General features: G+C 42.6%; 1 protein-coding gene across 2 annotated transcripts in view; it reads right to left on the bottom strand.

The window, feature by feature from the left end:
- glis1b (GLIS family zinc finger 1b) overlaps positions 1 to 22,603 on the bottom strand; it is a 103,650-nt gene extending 81,047 nt beyond the window's left edge. For both annotated transcript variants that reach the window (XM_008283909.1, XM_008283908.1), the window contains exons 1-2: positions 22,494 to 22,603; positions 22,082 to 22,386 (exon numbers count right to left, since the gene is read on the bottom strand). In XM_008283909.1, the coding sequence (XP_008282131.1) occupies positions 22,082 to 22,361 (280 nt within the window). In that variant the 5' untranslated portion in view covers positions 22,362 to 22,386; positions 22,494 to 22,603. The remainder of the gene's footprint in view (positions 1 to 22,081; positions 22,387 to 22,493) is intronic.
- Between the last annotated feature and the right edge of the window lie 888 nt (positions 22,604 to 23,491).

The raw sequence follows: 23,491 nt of genomic DNA on the forward strand, positions 1-23,491 counted from the left end.
TGATAATTAGGGCAACGACTCACTCTTTAGTGGGAGTTTGCGGTCGCTTGTGACTGTGATTACATTGATTGTTGAGCACGCTTCGCATAACTGGATGAATTCGTCGGGGATGGCGGGCCGGTTATGGTGCGCTGTAATCGTACACCTATTCGAGCTGCCTCAGGGGCTGATGATCAGAGTCGTGTTCAAGTTCAGCAGTGTTGTGCCTTGGCTTAAAAAACTCTCCCCTGACCTCAGTGACTAATAAATGACTAATAAAGCAGAGCAGACATATGTCTCCAATCTAACAGAACTTAACCCCTCTGGAACAACATGGCTATTATCCCGAGAAACGCAGTTATGACTGCATTACCATACAAAGCATTCCAATCTACACAGTGCTGAAAAGATCAAACCACATCGTCGCGTAGCCGAGTGAATCTCTCTCCTTCTTTTCTGCTGTTATTATTTCTTTTCGCAGACAACACTGGCCCACCATCTGATCAGCAGATGGCCTGGACAGCATTATTAAGTGTAATTGGTGGTAATCTGGGGCGATTTTTTATTTTGGTGACACTTCATTTTCTATAATTCTCGCCTCTCCCTTTTAAGTCACCTAAGCGTTGTGTTAAGTGCCAGAGTGAGACTGCACTTGTGCCAGCGTTTAATGCGTTCAAGTCTTCGGAGACATGCAGGCCTCAATGAAAAGCAGATGTGCGGATGGATGGATGGTTTCAGGAGAGGAAAGAGGGAGCGAGCGATCAGAGGTGTACTGTACTTAAAGCAGGAGGAGGCCGGTGGGGGTGGTGGGTGTCGGAGAGAGCGAGAGAGAGAGAGGGAGGTGGGGGGATGTCAGGAGTGTGATGCAAACATCTGAACCCAAGGTACAACAAGCTGCCAAAACCGCAAGACAGATGCCTCTGGAAATCCGACGTGACACCTCAACTGGCCCCACTTTGGCTCCATAAATCATAACATTCAGCACTTAAACAGTTAATAATGATCATTTTATTCCCGTCTGCCCCAACAGCACCACCTGCCACGGTTCCCCTCCTCCTCGATGCTTCCACTCTTTTCAACATGAGACAGGTCGACACATACAAGTGTGCCACAGCAGACTGCAGGACTTTGTAGTGGGATGCTCCGGTTGCGCGTCTTGTCCGGTGCAGATGTTGTGTATTAGGGTCCAAAAGTCTTTTCCGGCTCCTCTGAATCTCATAACTCATGTCTATATTTGTGTCTGCGGCGAAGGCCCGGAACTTATTTGTTTGCTTAGTAATGGATGTATGATTGAAAAACCTGGGGGCACAAGTAAATGAAAAATAACAATGTCTAGGGAGGAAGCTCCTCTTAAAGCAGGTGCGGAGCTCGGGAAGGAGAGAAAAAAAACTCGATTAAATTACTGCCGGAGCACAGAAATGTCCGTGTTTTCGTAGCGGGATTACCAGTACCAGCAGACATGAGAACCATCATGAGGATAAAATCAATTTGTTCTGGCTGATTTTTTACAAGCAGGTATCTTCGTTCCTTCCAGTTTTCTCATGGTCAGCTTGGTCACACAGTAACCCCAGATTAGCTGCTACAGAGACAAATGCAAAGGATCAGAGTGAGGAGAAGAGAAAAAAAAAAGAGAGAAACTTCTGTGGCTCCAGCTGCAAACTATTCACAGGCACAGCAGGAAAATATCTTACTTCAGCTCAAGAAAAGAAAAAAAAAACTAATAGCATTAAAGAAATCATTAGTATTCTGTCAATAACAACTGCAGAGGAGCGAACCTCAGCCATCCAAACAAACCTCTTTGTGGATACGACTGGTTGTTCCTACTAAGTGGCTACACAGTTTTAAGCCGTTCTGATGAAGCCAGCGGTCGGTAAATGATTAGCTCTCCTGTCTTTTAGAGAAGATGGAACATGTTGTGGGAAGCAGGCGTCCTCATAACACCAGGCTCTTCAAATGGAGCAGTGCTAACCGCAGTCATGAACACAAACAAAATAGTTGGCAGCCAGCAAACCCTCCCCATCCCCACCAGCCTACCCCACCCCGTCCCCCCTCACCCACCCCATCCCAGTGCCAGACTCGGTGCCCGCCAAGTCCAACTACTTCACCGCACTGCTAAAAGAGGGGGCGCTGTCATTCAAAACCCAAACACAGGAGAGAATGCAATAGACTGTGACTCCACACACACACACACACACACACACTGTCTTTGTTTCTCACACACACACAGCTGAGCCCCAGAAAGAACAGAAAACAATGGCTTCACACTGAAATATGACAAAGGAGGATGCACAGAGTGGCTGCGATCGTCCCTCACCGACCCTCACAGCCAATCATCTTCTCAGCTGTCCTCCCTGATTAACATAATTAGAGCTTTACACTTGTGCATGTCACCACCTGGTGGTAGCACTTTGTCACTGGTGGAGCTTTACAGGTTATCATTGTGAAAACGAAGACATCTGCAGATGAAGAGCAGTCTGAGAAAACACTTGTATATGTGAGCATTCAAACATAGGACCGGTCAGACTGCAGTTAGACGATATTTAGTCTGAATTTTAAAGCACATATCCTCACATATTATCAGTTTGATTCATTTGTGGTGATTTCTCAGACTGCAGAAGATTAAAATCAGTTTATTTTCTCTTTTTTTTACTGTGTTATTTCATTGGGTTTTAATAGAACATCTGCATGAACTTTAAGAAAAAACGAAATGTGGTTAATGAAATATTTGCTTTCTCTTTGCTTCATTTTTCAAATTGGGAGTTTTGTCATTGTTGTAAAAACTTAAAACAATTTTCTCATTTTTACATACAAACAAACGCCTCTTTTATGTTTCGTTGCCACCAAACATAAAGAATGAGTCACAGCTTAAGAAAATGATTCACATTTTCTAGTCGATTCACCCAACAGGTCGGATTTTTACCTTTTTTTTTGTTTGTTTTATTTTTCTTATTTGACAGTTTTGCCTGTACAGAACCTTTTGCCCTGTTTTTGTATATTATTTGTATTTAAGAATTTTATCGCACTGCTAACTTTTTATTGCCACTTATGACAATAAAGCTTTTGACCCCCTTAAATCCTTATCTTCTACTATATATCTGTTCCCTGACACTAACTGCTAGAAATTCAGAAGCATCACAACCAACAGAAGTGAATAATTAGCATAAGCAGTGACAATATTGAACAGACAAAGAAAATAACTAGAAAGTCAGACTCAAACATCAGGAAATCCAATGAAACGGCCTCATGGCACCAACAGACACACGGTTTGCACATTGACCTCTGGGAAAAAGCAGTAAAAAAACAAAAGACAAAAACCCAAACAAAACACCATAGCAATGATTGATTATCACAAAAATAAGCACATCCTCCGTCTTCAAGCCTTTAGAACATTTGTTAATATAGCAAAAAATGTGCACAGTCAACAAACCACATTAAAGCCGCAAGTAGCCTCAACTCTGTCTTGACAATCGCTATCATAGCAGGACTTCTTTCCCCCCACAAATCTGTACGCTGCCGGGATTAATCACAGACAATCACAACGTTTTACAAGCAGCGTTCAGCCAAGCCACATCCTATAATTTGACAGAGAAGCCACATAAGTGTAAAGGCCAAAACAGTGCACACACACACACACACAAAAAAAAAAAAAGCGTCGGCGGCTGACTTGATAGAGCAGCAGACTGACAAATGGTGATGCACTTGGCCGGCAGACGCGACAGGGACGTCTGGCTCCGTGACAGACACCTTTATAGGGCTGGTGAACAACACGGCGCTCCGGAGCGAGGCCAAGAGCGCTGAAGCCTCGGCATGGGATCAGGAGGTGCTTCAAAGCCAGACAAGAGGTGGCTCTGTTTGGGGAGGCGGCAGTAAATACTGGCAGGGTGATGTAGCCCGTGCAGAGTTTTTCGAAGCACCACACCCTCAGAGAAAGTGTGAAATCTGGTGCGCTTCTCATTAGATCGAGGTTGTTTCTTTCAACAAGTGGATGTAAATTGTGTCTACGAAGCACTTTAAAATGTTTTAAATCAGTGTTTATTTAAAATGCTTCAGATCCTGAACCTCTGCGGGTACTTTTGAGCGGGTTTTTTTTTCTTTCTTTGCATGTGTCGTGTTTACTTGAGTTCACTCATGAGAATAACCAGTTTGTATAAATCTGCCGTAAAAAATAAGCACGTCGATCCAGTGCAGAAGCTGCATTTTTTTTCCTCCACAAACAATAGGCCTCAGTTTGTGCGCGCGCCGACTCAGCTCGTATCAAAACACAGCCGACGTCCCTCTGAAACGCCGTCGAAATCAGATCCATTCGTCAAACATCAGCCTCTCCGTGTCACAACTGCTGTAACGGAGCAATAAATCTGCGGCGCTGAGATCGGCCGGGTTGGGAAAATAACTTTTGTCGGACGCGTGACATTTGTAGCGATGGCTTTATTCTAATGTTGAAATCTATTCCATGTGACACAGCGAGAGGGAGATTCATGACAGTAAACTTTTATTGCCCCTATTTAGCATGTTTTCAATGCAAATGGAGTAAAGGAATGTCATAGCGGGAACAAAAAAGAAAAAAAACTTTAGAGGAGCTTCCAGATTGTGTTTTTTTCATGACGCAAGTAATCTGCTTTTAAAAGCTCTTAAATGCTGGGGATTGAAAACACCCCTACTGACTATAAATATTACAGTTAAGTTTATAATTACATATTTTGCACATATTTTTAAAATTAGAATCCTATTAATTATTTAAAAACTAACAGTAATTGTGCAGCTGGATGTTGTCGTCGTATTCTAAAATATGGAAATGTTAGTTGGACTAGTTTGTTGTGGAGTTCTCACCATCCAGCCAGCCAGCTGACTTTAAATCATGCCTCTCTGGTCGTTAATAAAACCCCTAAAACTCATCTTTATATATCTTCATATTCATATGCCTTAAAAAAAATCAAGACAATCCCTTCTCATCTTAATATAGTTCAGATGCAACCCTACACTGTTTTATAATGTGCTGCTCTACTAAATGTCGACGCCTCTTTCCTTGCATCCCTCCCTGTTCGCTGCAGCTTGAGCACACCTGGGAATCTGCTCAAACACCATAAAACTACTCTGCGCTGTGCAACGGCAACTTGTAATGCTGGAGTAATTCAATCATGCATGTTCAAGCTGAAAACCGATCCTGAAGAATAAGAATAAAAGTGGAAAAATATTCCTGAATGGGCTCTCTGACGGACGGTTCTTCTTGTGCTTTATGTTGTTCTTTAAAGTAGTTAAGGTTCTACTAAAGTTTTACTAAAGTTATTTAGTTTGGTGGTAGGTGACAGCATAAAATTAGAGCTGCAAATAAGAATTATTTCCATTATTGGTTAATCAATTGGTCAATAAAACAGTGAGAAATGGCCGTCACAGTTTTGGAGCTCATAGCAGCTAATCAGCTAACATCAGTCAGATCAACAGCCCAGAACCCAAACTGATAAATGTAATCTAATGGAACATACATCATATTTGATGGGTTTTGTTCACCGAAAAAGTCCTCACATGATTATCAAGTATCAAAGTAGAACCAGGTGGATCCACAAAGAACCATCTTTAAAAATGGTTTCTTCAACAGGCTTTTTTTGCTATAAGTCCTTAAATCTTAAAGGAGCCATTTTTGATCGTTTTTTGAGGCACGTTTGGGGTTCTTTAACAAATGATTCTTTAGAGAACCTCTTGCTAAAAGGTGTATCGTGGAATTAAAATGGTTCTTCTATGTCATCACTGTGGACAATCATTGTTGGTTCCAGTTGGCTTTTATTTTTCTGAGAGTTTGGTTGTTAAGGTTAGGGTTACATATGAAAATCTATGTTTCTGAGGCTGTCATCACTACACTGTAGTTTCAAGGTGGAAATGCTCAGATATGATGTTGACTGTTTGTTTTGTCCAAGATGTATCTTCTAGCATCTAAAAAAACACCATATGGACATGATGACAAGGTAAAAGCTTGATTGAGGGGGTCTTTAAGAGTGGAATACAAAAAGGGTTCTTGTGCCACGACAATAATGTATGAAACATAAGAACCAAGAAACATGCTGATGTTTAGCAGGTATAATGAATAATTTTCACCATTTAGGTTTGGTATGTTGACATGGCAGCGATTGCTAAACAGCCCTGAGCATGAAGCACAGCTGAGACTGATGGGAATGTCTTCAGTTGTTTTTTGCTCATAAACTGACTCGCTGTACAAATTGAAATTGTTGACCTGATAAAGGCACAAAAGGGAAAAGTTGAGGGATTCATTCTGAGGGGGAACGTCAACATCTGGTCCAGATTTCATGGCCATCCATTCAACCGTTTTCTAGGCATTTCACTGAAAACTACAAGTGTGAACACAATGATGGTAAAAGTCAAGGGTTTACTGGGTTCACTGGTGTCAACTGGTTGGCTGCCACAAATGTCTGTAGAAAACTTCGTGTCAAGTGTTGAGATATTTCACTAGAGAAGGGAAATCTTTGATCTGCTGGTGACTCGAGAAAAACCGACCAAAGCCTTTTATCCTCCGGGGAACTTGGGTGTTTCCAAATTATATGACAATCCAGCCAGTACTTGTTGAGATGCTTCAGTTTCAACGAACCAACCAGTACAAACCACCAGCTATTATTACCAAAAGTGGGCAAAATCAGCGCAACGGACTCACTTGACGCCCTTGTAAGTAATCTCAGATTTGGAAGCAGCTCTTTCCAGCTTCTACACCGTCCCGCTGTAGCTGCTATTAATGAGGTTTTGTTAGCCTCGCTCATCCTTGTGCCAGCGTCGGTACAAAACTCACAGCACTCCTTCAGCCCTCCTCAGCCAGCACCCAATATTTACAAGCAAGCCCAGATCTGTGAGAGAATTCGATTGAACACAGATGGCAGGAAATTCCTCGGAAATGACAGTGGCCAAACTCAACCGCACAACATGAGAGTATCTCCGTGAAGCCGGAGCATCAAGGCCCGTCTGACAGACACTCGCTCTTCTTCTCGCCCAGCACCGCCTCCTGCCATCGATTACAGTTTGACAAGAGGGGGAGATTTATATGACTTCTGTAAAACAAGTGATCAATTTGCAGCAATTACTGTATATTTTTAATGCTTTTGAGGCAACAGTGGGGGAGAAATAAATGAATAGTTAGGGAAACGTCTGGAGGAAAACTCCCTTGATGGTCGGTGGTCCGACCGAGAGGTTGAATTTAAGTGTCGGTAATTAGATCACATTTGGATGGAGCAACATTTGAAAATGATTATTTTGTTACCTACACACAGTGCACATAACCTTCTGTTATTCTCAGAGGGGATGCTAGTTGTTTAAAACAAGGGCCAAACCAGATGTTTTCTGGAACCCAAAAGAGGAATCCAATTTCACTTCCTACTTCTTTTCTAACTTTGTGTTGTTTTAGCGCAGGAAGAATAATGGAATGTTACTTTGTGAAAAGGATATGTTCAAAGCATGCATAGTAATTGCTTTGGCTTTTGAAGTTTCTGGTTAAAGCTGGGGTCAGTGCTTCTCCACAGTGTCCACAATGAATATTAGCCAGTCGACATGGCTGGAGCTGCAGCTCTTTGATGGAAACAGGGGCCACAATCTGAGGCACAGAAGTGCAGTTTTATTTTTTAACGTGATTATTGGGGTTGTTTAATGTCACCAGTTTCTAAATCCTTATATTTCTGCTCACACAATGAGTCTTGTGTCCCCAGTGCAAATGTTATCTGGCACACAGGCCACAATAATAGAAAGAACCCAACTATCACAATCTAATGACGCACTGTGAAAACATGTTTTTACAGTTTGGTCATAAAGTAACATGACTTCACTTGTTGACATCATTGTTTGTCTGGTTTCAGAATATTTTTCTCCAACAAATATCCTAAAATGTGAAAGATCCCTCAAGTTGTTGGAAGATTTATGACGCTATATTTAAATGAATAGCCCCAATGATTATGGGGCCTCAGTAAAGTCATTATTTTGCAGGCTCAAATAGCAACATGGCTGATATTCTGTGACCAAAAATGAGGAAATGTGCTATTGCACAGCAGTCTGCCACCAAAAGGGCATAAACGCCGCTGAAAAAAATGACCATAGCCCGGCCTGGGGACCACCTCCTTGACTCACAGGGCACCACAGAATTGGGGTTTTTCATAAATATACAGAATAAATAAGAGAGGGCCCCAGGTTTTCCACTGAGCAAACCTGTGTTGAGTTTCAAACCACACATACCTAAGGAAGTCAGCAATACCATTCTTTTATTGTGCAGGGAGTCCTCGTTCACCAGTGGCTTCACCCCTTCACAATCGCACACCAAACAGAGAACACACGTGGAGACAGAACGGTAACTCGAGACGGACAGTCCAGCGGACATATATCACCGAACATCAAACGGAGCTCCGTGATGCTGCTGTGAGGAGGACGAGGGGGCCGCAGTTCATAACGAAGCCCTCGGCCTCAGGAAGAGCCCGCTGTTGGCCACCGTTTGAGAAGTGATGGCAGGACTCCGGAGCCCCTGCGGTTACAGCGACTAAAGGCACAGTGGGGCCTGTAAAAAACCCGAAATGGTACCAAACGACACCTATGGAAACACATTCAATCTTGTGTGGTGGGAGGTCAATACACAGCTATTTACCCAGACAGGAGCCCTGCGTGTTGGAACGGACAGGGCCACCATCAAAGAGCTTTATGAGCAAATATATTCTCACTGCGTAAGCATTTTAGATGTCCAGGCATTAAAGGCCTCCTGTGTTTCCCCTTCTCTTGTTTAATGGCTGTAATAAGATTCCTTTTGTTATGATTTCTGCTCTCGCTGCGTCGCTCCGCCGCGTGAGTCAGCCGACGGTTACAGCCAAAGCGAGACACGAGTTTTGTCTCAGCGGTGAAATTATTTCAGGGTCGGAACCGATAAATCTTTTCGCATGTGGGTCAGCGCCAGCATCTTCGGTAACATCACAAGGACGTAAACAAGCGATTAGCATGATTATGTTTGGAGGTATGACCAGAGCTTTGCATTTACAGGGTGACACATGTAGGATAGAAATGTGGCATAAAAGGACATTAAAAGTGTATTTGAGCTGTAGTTGAAGCAGGTTTTGAACGAATCTCATTTATTTATTGATGGCATTTTACTTTGGTGGGTTCTATTAACTTGAAAGGACACTTTTGGTGCAAATGTTTTATTAGAGATCAGCAGGTCTGATGAAAAGATACCATTTTTTCTACATGTTATGTTGCAGGAAAGCAAATACTAGAGGTGGAAAATGTAAAAAAAAAAAATGTAAGTTCTCTCAAATTAAGTTGCAGAAATGCAAATTGTTCAATTCATAGAAATGAAATAATTTAAGTAGATCTGACTTCTTTAGTTAATTTGGATAAACTTAATTCAATTGTGTCACCAGTTGATGCCATTTGTTTAAGTTGGTTCAACAATTCAGTTTTTTAAGTGCATTTTCAAGAAAAGAAAACAGATCATCAATCACCTGCAGACCAAGAATGTCACACATGCTTGACGCAGTATCTACAAGTTTGATTACAAAACTAAATTTGAGCATCTCTCGTCTTTGATGAAGCTTGATTTAGTATGTTCTAGTTTATTTCTTAAGATATGTTGTGACATGTATGAGCAGCGTGGGTTCAATAGTTTGAGCGCTTTACAGGTTCAGGGAGGGTTTTGTTTCCTGTCCTAAACTGATTCAGCATTCTCGAACCCAAACATCTGGATCTTCAATGACGAGAAGAACAACAGATGGTGTAGCATCCACACAGGACTGGTCTCAACATCATGGAGTCAGTTTAGGATCATATGAAGTGAAAGAAGACGCAGTGACAGTCTGAAGTTAAATAAGTTGTTCCTAATCAGCTTTTCTGTGGATTTACGTTGGATTTGTGGGTGTCATAGTATCAGTAGCAGGACTCAGTGTGTTTCTTGTTGTTGAAGATTGTTTTTTATGACACAAGTTGCATGTTTTGGGGGTCGTAGTCGTGCTGCAGAGTTAATTAAATGCCTCCCTGATGGTCCTGGATAAGAATCTAAACATCTTGGGTACTGTATCTCCCATCACATCTAAATTTAATGTAGCTGACACATTATTATGTGGTAATATACACAACCTGTCACATATTTGAAGCTAGTCCTATTATCATGTCATTTTACTGCTGAGCACTTTAAAAAATAAAAATAAAAAAGGTAAAAATACCAGCATACGAGCGAACAGGAATCACTGTAATTTAATTATACATGAACTCCAGAGTGATAAACCCAACAGGAAAAAGGTGAAGGCCGTCGGTTGATGGCTTTCTGGATCGGTTTGTGGTGAGAAGGAGCCTAATCGGACGATAACAAGCAGAAATAAAGAAGTCATTCTTCATTTGGATCTTGGCCTCTGCCATGTGTGTTGTTTGGCTGCTCTCGGCCAGAGAGCGTATAAGGGCTGAATAAAGAGGGAATCTCAAAGGGCTCTGGCCTGTACCATGTGTCAAGCCTTTCACATAACCTGGCATTCATTGTGAAGCTCTTTTATGAACCATAAAAAATATTCATTTCGCCCCTGACCTGTTTTCCAATATAGTCTCCAAACCCATAAAAGGGTTTGCTTTTCATTTATTTTTATTTGAAGAGCTTTGAAATGCAAATGTTTGTTTCCTCGCATGTAAAAATTGAGAGAAGCCATCTTAAAAGACGAAATTTGATGTGAAATATGAATTCTAGCCATTTTACATCATCCCTAACATAAACATGCGGCTTCTCAGTGCGAGTCTTTTTGTGCTGTTAAATGAGTGTACTTTGGCAGGCTGCAGTGTACATATACTGATGCTCCGCCGCTCTCGCTGGACTCCTTCATGGCTCAGAGCTCTTGAGGCTTGTAGAAGACTGGCATCTTTACAGTGGCCTCGATTGGCCATATTTTCGTGTCAAATGACAGGTCTGGCCCAGTAAAAGTGGACGCTGTGGTAAACTATGCGCTTACATTTACGGCTAAAGCTATCAAGGGCACGGCTAACGAGTCCTGTTGACTTTTGTTGAACTGCGGTTTTGGTGGAGGCGGGCGGGGGGGAGGATATACGTTAAACATTTTATTTAAAACTGCAGCCTTTTCCAGGCCTCAAACTGAAGTGTTTTCCTTACAAAGATTCATATTTGTGAAAGAAAAAAAAAGTTAAAAAAATAATTCACAGTTACCGTTGGACTTTTTCAAGCTGGAATAGAAAGCTGCATTCTTTCAAACCATTTACGCCATTTTTTTTTTTTTTTTTGTGCAATCAGATACGAGTGCCACGACGATTAAAGCACCACAGACGCATAAAAATGACTCAGAAATAAGCTGGAATTCTTTATCACGTACAATAACTACCAGAACCACATGTAATGGGCTTGATTTCACAATACATTCTGCTGAAATGGGGAAAAAAATCAAATATTTCTCAAGAATTAAGAGTTAAAGCACAAGTAGTGATGCTTAATTCAATGGGAAATACATTTGGCAGTAAAACTAACAGACTGTGGAGGGGTGATTTCAGGATTTGATGCATCATTTATCACTTCTACATGCGTTATCTGCTAAGAAAAGATGCTTTGCTTTCATCTGGTAGCTGCAGGAGAACTGATGACGCAACCAACCGTCATCATGATCTCAATTCAAGCCAGACACTTTAAATTCTGACTGTTCGATTTATGATTTATCGTGGGAATTCTTACCTTTTTGGAGATTTACTCCCACAATCTGAGTGTAAGAAATGCTCACGAGGTGTAAACATGTCAGTTTGTTGTCCAATCTTTCAGTGTCTCACTTTGTTTATGTCCTCTTACATCGCCGGTTTTCACAACGCGGTTCAGAATCAGTTCACAGATAAAAAAAAAATGAAAGATGTCGGCAAAGTATTTCTTTGCTCGCTTAACATGTCCGGTATCGTTTTACCGACAAATCCTGTAACACAGTAGGTCTGTGTGCTCCTCCGCAGAACAGCAAACACACTGTCAAACTCCATGGAGCTCGGCGGAGCGCACTGGGCTGTGTAATGCTGGGGAACAAGCAGCAGGTATTTGTTAGTTAATCAGCGTTTTTGAATTAAGCCAGAGGCCGAGGGTTGTGTTCAGGAGCAGCGCGGCTGTTTTGACTAAGCCATCTCAGCGAGGGCCCGGTCATGGAGACTCCCAGCATTTGTAAAAGATTAGCGGCCTAGTCCTGATGTACTGGAGCTCAGGTCAGGCAAAGTGCAGCGCTCGGACGCGGGGCGAGCTTCGCCGTATCTCCACCATCTGCGGCTCTCACAGCATTTTCTACCAGTCCCGGTACATGAGACACACTGAATAATGTGATTAAAGGTTCTTGGAGTTCGCTGAGGGGAGATTATACAGAAGTTGTTGCTGGAGGAAGCAGCATTACCAGGTTGATATGAATCCGCTAAGGTCATGAGATGGAGCCACATATGGAATATGAAGGTAAAAAGCTGGGTTTCCTCCTTCTGTGTGTCATATTTTGATTGGTTTCATGGCAGCGTGCTATCAGATGTGAACATTTCCAGTCAGAGTATCCATGTTGAATAAAGGAATAACAATAGCGCACATGCTCTCAGCCTATTATTAGCCAAAAAGACTAAATGAAAACCAACTGTGTAGGAACAATAAAATAATTTGTCAAGGGAGAAGGCTGCAGATAAATTCTGCAAAGCATTTTCCAATTGGCTGCGGCTCCGGAGCGCTCGGCCAAGTGCTCAGCACCTGGCTGTCATGGCTCCGACGCTGCCTAATTCATTTCAACTTTCAAACACACGCCTATTAGATCACTGTCGATACGAGCTGAAAGCGGCTGATTAGTCTTTTTAGCGGTATTAGTCAACATGTGCTGCGAGCCCGACTTTTTTTTTTTTTTTTAAGGGCAAGAGTTAGACAAACAGAAAGAAGAGACTGGAGAAATCAGGCTCTGCTCTCCTTTCTTCACTCACTTTATCGCTCCAGTAAATCTGTGACTCAGCTTTGGCGAGGACGTTCTGGGGAAAAAGCCAGATACTCATCCTAAATATTCTTGTCAAAAAACTTTCTGGTGATATATAAGAGACATTTCCTGCTAGGAAAAGGTTTTTTTTTTTTTTGGTTACCGATGCCGTGTGAACCCGAGTGTCTCATCTGTGTGAATCCAGGAATCTCAGCACATCGATTTCAAGGTGAATGAAGTTCTTCTTGATGGATTTTGGCTGCGTCGTAAAGGCTGAACACCCGGACAGTGATGATCTGGATCCCATAAAGCCTAAATCTGTAATTTTCCACTTTTACCATAACCTTCATTAAACATGAAGCTCTGTGTTACGCAAAATGTGTTTTCCGAAAGATTCACTATGACTGTCCGGAATCGTTAGATGACAAGAATATCTTCTTTTGTTGATTAATAGGATTGTTGGGAAATATCAGTGGCTCAGCATTTCTTTATGCCAAGTATTGAGATTTCTTTACTCTCAAAAACAAAGTTGTGTGTCCTGTTTTGGAAACACGCAACATGAGGCTGACCAGCGTTGCGACAGACTTCGTCTCCGAGCCAAAAGCCAGCTAAAAACAAAAACACTTGGCACGGCGACACATTAACCTCTTCCCTACAGCTTTCCACTGGATCTCTGCTCTAATTATTTCGGCTAAAAAAGCAGATCTTTTATTAACTTTTCGTGCTCAGAGTTCAACTTGTCCGTCTCGTCCTCCACCTTGACACACAAATCAGCTCGCTAAAAAAAAAAAAAAAAAAAAACAGCCAACAACGAGCCCCATAAGAGATTGTACAACATGATGTTTGTGTTAAGCGCTCTATTATATGAGCCGACTTCTGGGTCTTGGGGGGAATGTTAAGCACGTTAATGAAGAGTGCATACTGAGGCTATTACTCAGTCTAATATGGAGCCATTTAACACACTTACTGCGCAGCCCATATGAGTAAGAAATGCAGCAACAAAAAAAAAAAAAGGACATTTAATCCTGGTAACAGTAAATCAAAGAACAGGACTGATTGTCTTGCAACAGTTTTCCTTCTCTTTACTGGTAAACAATGCCAACAGATTGAAAACTGCACCAATTCTGCAGTCAGACAATGTAAAACAGACGACAGAAGCCAGGAGATAACAGATGTGTCTACTGTTTGCAGTGGGAATTTCTGAGAGATGCGGTTTTTCAGCTCCACGGGGTGAAATCAAGCCGACTCTCTCAAGCAGGCAGCGACGAGAGTACAGCGGCGACAATCAGAGCTCCCTTTTTGGCAACTGGACGGTCGGTGACGATGAAGCAAAAGCACCGAGGGCACGAACAAGCAACCGAGACAGAATATGAATCAATAACGCTCACTTTTAGCGCGCTGCATCCCCCCAGGGCGCTCATCTGTGTGTGGTTGTAGTTAGATAACAACCAGGTGTTAGTTTGTGAGGCTTAACAAGAACATTCTTGCTTTTTTTTTTAAGAAACCTTTTATTAAAACAATACAAGCAAAAAGTGTTTGCCGTTTCGGAATTTCATGGGAAGTTCTCAAACAGAAAATATTCCCACACAATGAAAAAAAAAAAAAAAACCCAGCTCCACATCATGGGAAATTGCATCTTCTTATCACATACACTATCTTCTTGCTCTGATATTAGCCCACTGAAAAACAGCCTTCCCTTTCAAATATAATTGTCTGTAAAAAGTCTGTAAAAATAACCCTAAGCATTGCAGATCACAGTGCTGGCATGGAGCCTCTAAACTTTATTAACATCCAGAGTCGGCCTGGCGACGCTCCCAGCTCCCTGCAACTTGGACTTACAGGCATTAACCTGATCCGGACACCAGCCTTTTCTTTCCCAAAATCCTCCACTTCCTCCCCATCGCGCACATGTACGGCGCTGTCCAGATTTGCTACTAAAAAAGAAAGATTTTTTGACAAAACACCGCGTCCCACCTGCGCCGCGTCGGACGAACGGGATGATATCACCCCACTGCGCTGACTTCAATAAGCTATAATAAATTCTGACTCAAAGATTTGCTTGTCAGTGCTTTAGAATCCATCTTTCAAAAGATAATTCAATAGATACTGACTGTGATGAAACTTGGCTCTCTTTGTGGGACGGTAATGCACACAGATCTATACCTGCCAAGACATAATGCACGTACGAATATCTGAGTCCAAATCGGCGGAGTGGAGAAGTACGAGTTGTCACGCTCGGGATTCGTGATTGATGTCGACCCGCATCGCTCGAAGACAGGCGAGAGTGTTTTTTTTTTTCTCTGAGCAACCTTCATTCCATCCTTTGTGCACTTATTAAGTCCTGGTAAGTAAATTTATACAGCGCTGGGACTGGATTGCACTGCACATGACTAGAGAATAACTAATTCGTCCAGAACGCTGGGCTTCTATTAACGAGCGCTAATAAAATATATAAACTGCACTATTAGACTTTATAATGTCTTTCATAGTCCTCTGGGGCGGCGCCAGCCAATGGAGCGGTGAGCTGACTGGGCACTGCCCCATGGCAGCTTCCTGGCAGAGACAGAGAGAGAACAAGAGCGAGGATAAAACTCCAGCTTTTTGGCTGCTTTCTCCACCGCTCTAATGAAGGCATTAAAACAGCCTCGGCTCACATCATGTTTGCCCATTTGTTTTTGACCACTCGGTTGAAGCCGGCGTTTGATTGGCTGGCTGATTAATCTGCAGCCTTGTAAAAAAGGGGAAGTTTCATACACTGTTTAAACAAGTTCAGCCCGAGTATTTGAAAAGTGTTTTTTTAAATAAAATGCTTACACAGCTCTGATGCACACTTTAGTTTGTTGTTACTCACAAACAATCTGCTGACAGTGTTCTCGTGTGGAAAAGAAAAAAGGAGCTTCCTCACGATTGCTCACACGATGTGAGTCCTCGCCCCCTCGTTTCAGGAGGTCAGTCCTCATGTCCACATCTTTTCCCCCTGCCATGTCTCACTTTCTTCACCCGACAGCTGCGAGGGCCCGGTTAGCGCTCGGCCCGGCTCTGGCAGCGGCAGCACAGTGGCGGACGGCCGTCTCAACTGCCGCAGTCAGAGCTGAGCGGATTTTTCTTTGATGAAACACAGCAGCGTCGAGCCAAGAACAGCAAGTGGCACAGCCGAGATGTAAATCAAAAACCCACCCATGTGCTCAGTCATACACGGAGAGGTCTGCGAGGGGAGTCGCTGCCGTCTGAAAATGCATGAGTAATGCCGGCTCTATAGACATGCGGGAAGCCGTGGCATGCCTGTCCAGAACCAGAGGGAAAGTAGACACGTCTTCTTTATCTTTTCTACACATCCTGGTGTGATTCACAGGACCTGGCAGCGCATTTCTCTCATCAGCAAAAGCGCGTGAAACCTTTCTGGGCTAAAAATACCTTTTTTATGATGACATATCTGAGCCAACTCTGCAGATTTTTCTTGATTAAGCTGAGGCCCGGAGCACATTTCCTCTGGTATTCCAGAGATATTTCAACACTTACTCAAACCAGATCATATTTTTGCTGTGTGACTGTTTGGATTCATTGGCAGAATAAAAGTCAGAATGCCTTTGGTTAGAGTGAGATGCCATACTCATACCACACTGGTCACATGAAAAAAAATGAGACCGTTTGACCTGACTGACACCGACGATGGAACGGGAAAAAGGACGGCGAAGCTAAACTGTAACGTTTTATGCCCGTTTCTGCACCATCTGATGATAGAAGCTGTCACGGCCTCCCATAAATCTCTCTTTGAATCCAACCTCAGTCGAGCTGATGCAACACTCATCTCCTCCTCTGCCACATATCTCCTGTTTCCATACACGTCATGTGCATCTGGGCGCCAAGTTTGACTGAGGTGATTCAGCTCAGCGGATGCCAGACCAGGGGTTGTTCTCTCGGCCTCCATCTCTGGTGGCTGTGACTCAAGGAGCGCGCTCATTCCATTACCCAGCATTCCCTCCTCAGCTTTCTCAGGCAGACAGAGGTTTTACGGGAATACCGCTGCAGAATCATCATCACCGGGCTTAGGCTTTATGAATCAATGGAACATGCTGCAAACATTACACCCTGCAACACCCTCACATTTACCCATAACTCACTGCTGAGCTCATACAATATGCAAAGACGTGGGCTGAGGCAGCTTTAGCTCATGGGAATGCACTGACTAGTGAGAAAACCCATGAGAAGAATGTTACTATCACTGTACTAGTTTGATATAAACAGGCCCGCATGTACGCTTCGGCGTGATTTAGGATCACGAAACGCAGGAAGAGCGGATGTCTGGCTGTCGGTTCTTGTTGACGCGTTCCAAATAAAGTGCAGCTGGGTGCAAAAAAGAGGCGATACAGAAAAATATAATCTTCTGGTCGAAAATAGTTTCGGTCAACCTCAGCGGTGGAACTGAGTGAAGCTGAGGTTCAATAAAAGGTCAAATCTCTTCCTGGAGCAGCAGCAGAACGCAACAAATCTGCTATAAGTTTGTCTCATTGCCACCACGTCTTGGCAAACTGACCAACAGTGATGGAGAGACCCTCAGTTATTCTGTCAAACTTCAACCGCACAGAACACACTTATATTTCACGACTCAAGTTGACAAATTCACTTTTCAACGGAGAAGAAGTGACGAGCAGAGGTGCCAGGGATTAAGTGTCTTGCTTGAATATCCAGCCGGGGGAATTTGTTTTGGAATAAGGAAATAATGATTAGGGACAAAGTGACGCTCAGCCAAAACTGATTTTTTTTTAGCTTTCCTAGAATCAAGATAACATATTTTATTTAGTTTTTTTTCTAAAAATGGGGGACGCACTATATGAAAAGTAATGTTAATATCAAGTTTCATGCTCCATTCACACATAATTGCAGCATCATGTATCTCACATGGTCACATTTTTAAAAAACAGCAAGATACACAAACTTAATGTACGAAAAATGTGAAGCAATGACACCGAAATTGTTCCAAAAGCTAAAATAATAGTGCAGATGTTGTGAAATATTAAAGAATTAGTCCTGTTTATTATTTTTATTATTGAACTATTTAACTTTATAGGCTGCTAACTTCTTCTAGCTTCTTCCCTATAAAGACGTAGGAGTCTTTTCATTTAATTTAATTTCAGTGTCAGATGGCCAAAGCAGACAACGAAAGTGAATTACTGATTCAAAAGTCTCTCCAAGAGACTTTGTGCTCTCATTTACTCCACAGAGCCTCATATCGAAGATCAAAACAAGGATTAACACCGTAATCTGTTTAACTACGTGGCTCTAATTTAAACAGTCGACTCATTCATTTATTTGCGCTGCATCACCTGCTCACTCATTTCCCCCTCCTCTGGTGATCCGGCCTCCACCAGAGACGCCTCTCCTCTCGGATCTTTCACATCAAGTTAACGAGCCGTTTAACCACATCTTCAACTCTTTAATCTCTGATTTGATTATTTTCACACCCTTCAGCATAACGGTTTGTCAGAAACGACAACTGGGTAAACCCGCAAAACCGAAAATAAAAATACTGAAATCCAAGATAAATAAATAATATCTGGTGTCATCAAAGCCAAACTTAACGCAATTATAAGCCTGGAGTTAGCAGGAAATCTAAAACCCCTTGAAACAGCTGAAGCAAACATTTTCCCAGAATTAGAGTTACATAAACATTTTATGTGACGCAAATCTAATGATTTACTCAGATGAAAGTCAACAAATACCCGTAGAGAGCAAAGGAATATTTTAGATTTGGTTGAGCAGTGCATTTTTGATGACTTTGATGATGAATGAGATGATTTGGAAAATCTAATTATTCTTATATATCAGATTTTAATGCAGGAAAAAAAAAAGAAAACTGGGCCACTAAAGTACCTTCTGCTCTCTCGCTGACTAAATTAATGCCAACTGTCCACTCTTCTCTCTCTATAAGGGGATCAGACATAAACCGCATAGTTTGATCGGAGAAGCTGACTTTACCGAAAGCACTTAATGTCTTTCTCACAAACTGTGCGCTCGCAACCAAAACTATTCACGAGCTACTGGGAAGCTGTCATTAAACGTTTGACACTGCGGCGGCTCAAAGCGGCGCTGCAACGCTCGCTTGTTTCTCATAACAGTCAGATTATCGCCCCGCGGTCTGACGTCTACAAGGCCTGCAAGGGGAAAACACAGGAAACTAAGTCAGTTTGGGGGAATTCGACGTCTGTGCCAGTGCCACTTCGCTGCAAAAAGAAAAAAAAAAAAAGTGTGAGAGTGTGGCATGTGTGTGTTCAGCATGTATGGATGTTTGCACACAGGTGGATGAAAACGGCATCTAGGAGGAAAACGTGTCACACGATGATGTGTACGTTGGCAAGAGATGACAGAACCCAGCTCCAACAATGATCAAATACTAAGAGTCCATTACTCATCTCTTTAGAGGCTGAATCAACAGACAGACCTCTGCATTTATGTGAGAGGAGAGCCGGGTGGGACCGAAGCCCACTCGCTCCTCTAACTCAAACATTTTTCCCTCAAACAAGCTCACAGACTCAGCAGCAGCATCGCGTCTGGCCAGGAGAAACCTTAGTAAGGTATCAAATGATGCTAGAGTACACACTTCATTCAAACCTGATATTCTGTTTTCAGGACGGGTCAAGTGTTTTCCTTTGCAAGCCAAATATTTTCTTTGCTGATGGCCGCTAATATTTATAGCACTGTGGACCTGCAGTGTCGGGATGATGAGCGAAGGTTTCCACGCCGGGTGTGACATCAGGCGGGGATTTGTGCGTAAAAAATTTATGAAAGTTTTCCTTGAATTCATGCTGGGGGGGCGGGGGGGCAGTTTTTAAAAATGCAAATGTGGGGCGTCCCTATAGCTAGCTGAGCAGGCGACCCATGAACAGGGGCTGTAGCTCCAAAATGCAGCGGTCGTGGGTTCGACTCCCGCTCACGACCCTTTGCTGCAGGTCTCTCACCATTCCTGTCTATCTCCACTGCTCTAAAATAAAGGCAAAAATGCATATATGAAAAAAACTGCACAGAAAACAGTTTCGAGCTATTTTTGCATTCGGGACAAAGGACAGCTTTTAAAAACAGAATCTAATGTTGCACCATCTAATATTTATAGCACTGTGGACGTGCAGCGATATGAGATGACGAGCCGCTGTTCCACGAGCAAAGTAGTGAAGGTTTCAACACCGGTTGTGACATCAGGCAGAGATTTGTGTCAAAAATATACAACAGTGTTCCTTCAATTTGAGCTGGAAGTAGTTTTTTTTAAAATACAAAAAGGCACAGAAACAGGAAAGCTGCACAGAAAACGCTGAGAATTATTTTTGCATTCAGGATAAAGGATGAATTTAAGTCTTTATACTCACACACACAGTCTGACATAATTTACCCACGCAGCACGGATTTTGGAGCTAATTAGAAAACCAGCAAAGCAGTACAGAATGCAAATGTCTCACAGGACGTCTTTCCAGCTTTCCTCCGAGGATTAGATGAAACATCACCACCTACATCTGAATCATTTTTTATCACTGAGTAATAGTTTTTTTTTTGTTGCAATCACAGGGTGCATGTTAAAGGTCAGAAATCTCCCGTCTGAGGTAAGTTCTTCCTCCGCTGTCTCCGTCAGGATAAATATTACAGCCTGTGTTTGTTCAGAGATTCCTTTCGGTATAAATCTAAAGCAACGGTGGGGAATGCAGCTTAAACTCCAGCTCTGTCCCCAAATGGGAGCATGTAATACGATCAGGCTCAAATGAGGCATGATACAAAAGACTGATGAGTACTGAGATCACTTTCCTACTCTGTGCTCACCATAAAATGATATAAAAACGTCTGGAAGAGAGCACATGTTCCTGCAGGGCTGGAGATGACGCTTTAAACTGAATGAAACTTTGGATTCGTTAAAGCAACTTAATGTGAGAATTACTTCCAAATCACGTGCTCGAAGAAAAATTGTTGTTTTTTTTCTGCTTCAGACAAGATTGAAAACTGTTTTGATTCACAACCCCACAAGACAGCGAAATTATTAAAACATCACTCAACTTGCTCCACAGAGTCAGAACAAAACAAATGTACGCGGCTGCTTGGACGTTAATCTGCACAACATAATCCACAAAAACACATCTTGCATTGCCACAATTTACGGGAAGCGAGTTCAAAAGCGGCGCAGGAGACAATGAGACGATTCATTCTGGAGATGCTGGGGATGGAGGGCTGAGGGCACTCCAAGAGAACTCATAAATGCTGAGACGCATTTCGGCAGACATATGGTTTGTGTTTGTAGAGAAGAAACAATAATCAAATCCGTTGATCCTCTTCTTGCTGCAAGGATGATTGCTAATATAAAAGTCTGTTCGGTCTAATCATAATTTAGGGATGGGGCTGCAATTACCCTCCACCCTCTCACAACAACGCCGGGTCTAAACAGGATGGAGCAGCTTTCCGCACACACACTACACTGAAAGCCCAGTTTCCACTCTGGATGCTGTCTGTGTGACAGTGTTCATTTCATCTATGTAATTGTTGTTTTAAAGAGTTGGCTTTCATTGAAGAGCCAAGGTCAAACTTTTCTTTCTTTTTCTTCTTTTTATAAAACAAAAAGCCAATTCGAATCTCAAGTTTTTGGCAAATTGAGCTTTAATCACTTTAGAATTAAAATAAAACTGCAAAAATATTTTTAAATTTCAGTTTTTCTTTGAATATTAAAAAAAAAACTCAAGTGCCAAGTTTTCCATATTTAGATAAATGAGCCACTTCTCTTGGCAGCTTTTCCATTCACTCTACATCCCTTCACATGGCCTTGTTGTGCCACAGACATCCAGAGACTTTGATTCTGCTGTTATTTATGAATTGGCCACTGATCCAAAAAGGCAGCTCTGCGTTTAATTAACACTCCTAATCCACAACTGCAAACAGGGCTCTCAACACAAACTCACAGCACATCTGCATCAAAGGATGCTCAAGAGGAGCCATATGGAGGCAGCTGTATTTTAGATGAGGGCTCTTAATCAGCATCATATAACCTAAAAGTGCCAATTAGTCACACTAGCACTGATTGACACTGCTGCTATTTCACTCAATTTGTCATTTTGCTCTCGAAAAAAAAAGCAATGAAACTGCTTAAATAAATGCTATTTCAATTTAAGAGATCACTCAACTCTGTAGCATCAGTTGGAGCGCATGGAGCCTACCTTGCACCGGTGGAAGAGAGAAGCACAAGCGCGGAGTTTTGGCTGCCAGATGCGCCTTTTCCTCGGATGCGGTGACTCGTTTCGGGCTGGCGCAGTTCATGTGAGTCGGTGCGTCGTGGGGGCTCCTGCAAATCGGAGATCCGAAGCCAGCGTTGCCGGCTCGCCGCGCACAGATGTCCGCCTTGCTGCCGTACACGGAGAACGCCAGGCCCGTGAAGTCCGCGAAAGTTGGGGTCTGACAGTGGCTCACCATCCCGAACAGCGCTGAGGAGTTCTGCATTGATGACTTGGGCTGCTCACATTACCTGAAAAGTACCAAAAAAAAGGAATAGAGTTTAACTCCTAAGTGCGCAAACATGCATCCACACTGTTGGACAATCCGCTTAAACTTCGGGGATTTGGTGACACCCACCTTGTTTAATTAGCTCATAAGGAGCAGAAAACGCGTGATGACGCACATCTGCATGTTCATCAAACTGGAGAAGAGCGCAATTGCGAGCCGGATCGATAGCATCCTCTCAGTGAGGATCAGCATCCCCGTGCGTCCCCCTCCGTCCTCTCTCTCCTTTTGTGAGATTGACACCCAATAGCTCCACTGATCTGCAGGATTCAGGAGCACCAATGAAGGCTGCGTCCGTGTTTCTGTGGGAGGATAAGATGTGGATCAGGACGCTGTGGTGGAGGTTCTGAGATTGGAGGGGGAAGTTTTGCAACATTATTCATGCGCGTAATTTATCCTTTGTGCCATGAAGAACGCACCCAATGTGGTGCCATGCTCGTTCAGAAATGGATGGAAAACAGGTCATTCGCAGTCTCTCAGCACGTCGGCACAGCGTGTCTGCAGAGTTTTATCACAGAGTGCTGTGTCACAGAAGTGCCATTTAGTATAACAACGCTTTAATCCGGCGTTTAATGCGCCACAGCTTCAGGGGAAAATGCGCACAACTGTGACAGCGTGCGCATCACGGTTTTATGTACGTATGTTGTGATTTTAGTTAAAGTAGCATGTGTCAGATGTCCAATTTTTGATTTCACACTGTTTTTCCAGAGAGAACTGCCTTGAATTACACACACAAAGATATGTTTGCATGCATCCCTCCTAAAACTGGATGAAAAGGAAACAGCTTATAAGAACGAATCCAAATTTAGTGAGTTTAACGTTTTCTTTTTGAGCAGCCTTCATTGTTCTAACAACATTTTCACTTGAGTTATTCTAAATTTGAATTTACACCTGGGATCTTGGTTCCTTACGTTTGATAGACTGTTTAAAAAGTCCACAAAGAGGAGAAACAAATGTTTACAATCGTCAAAGGGGTTAAACAGGATCTAATACCTTGGTACCAAATCAATATATTGGACGTCCTTTGGAGGTAAAAACAGGTTAACTACCGCATAAATCTTCTCATCATT

The sequence above is a fragment of the Stegastes partitus genome, unplaced genomic scaffold (genome assembly GCF_000690725.1).
Source record: "Stegastes partitus isolate 25-593 unplaced genomic scaffold, Stegastes_partitus-1.0.2 Scaffold332, whole genome shotgun sequence".
NCBI classification, from domain to species: domain Eukaryota; kingdom Metazoa; phylum Chordata; class Actinopteri; family Pomacentridae; genus Stegastes; species Stegastes partitus.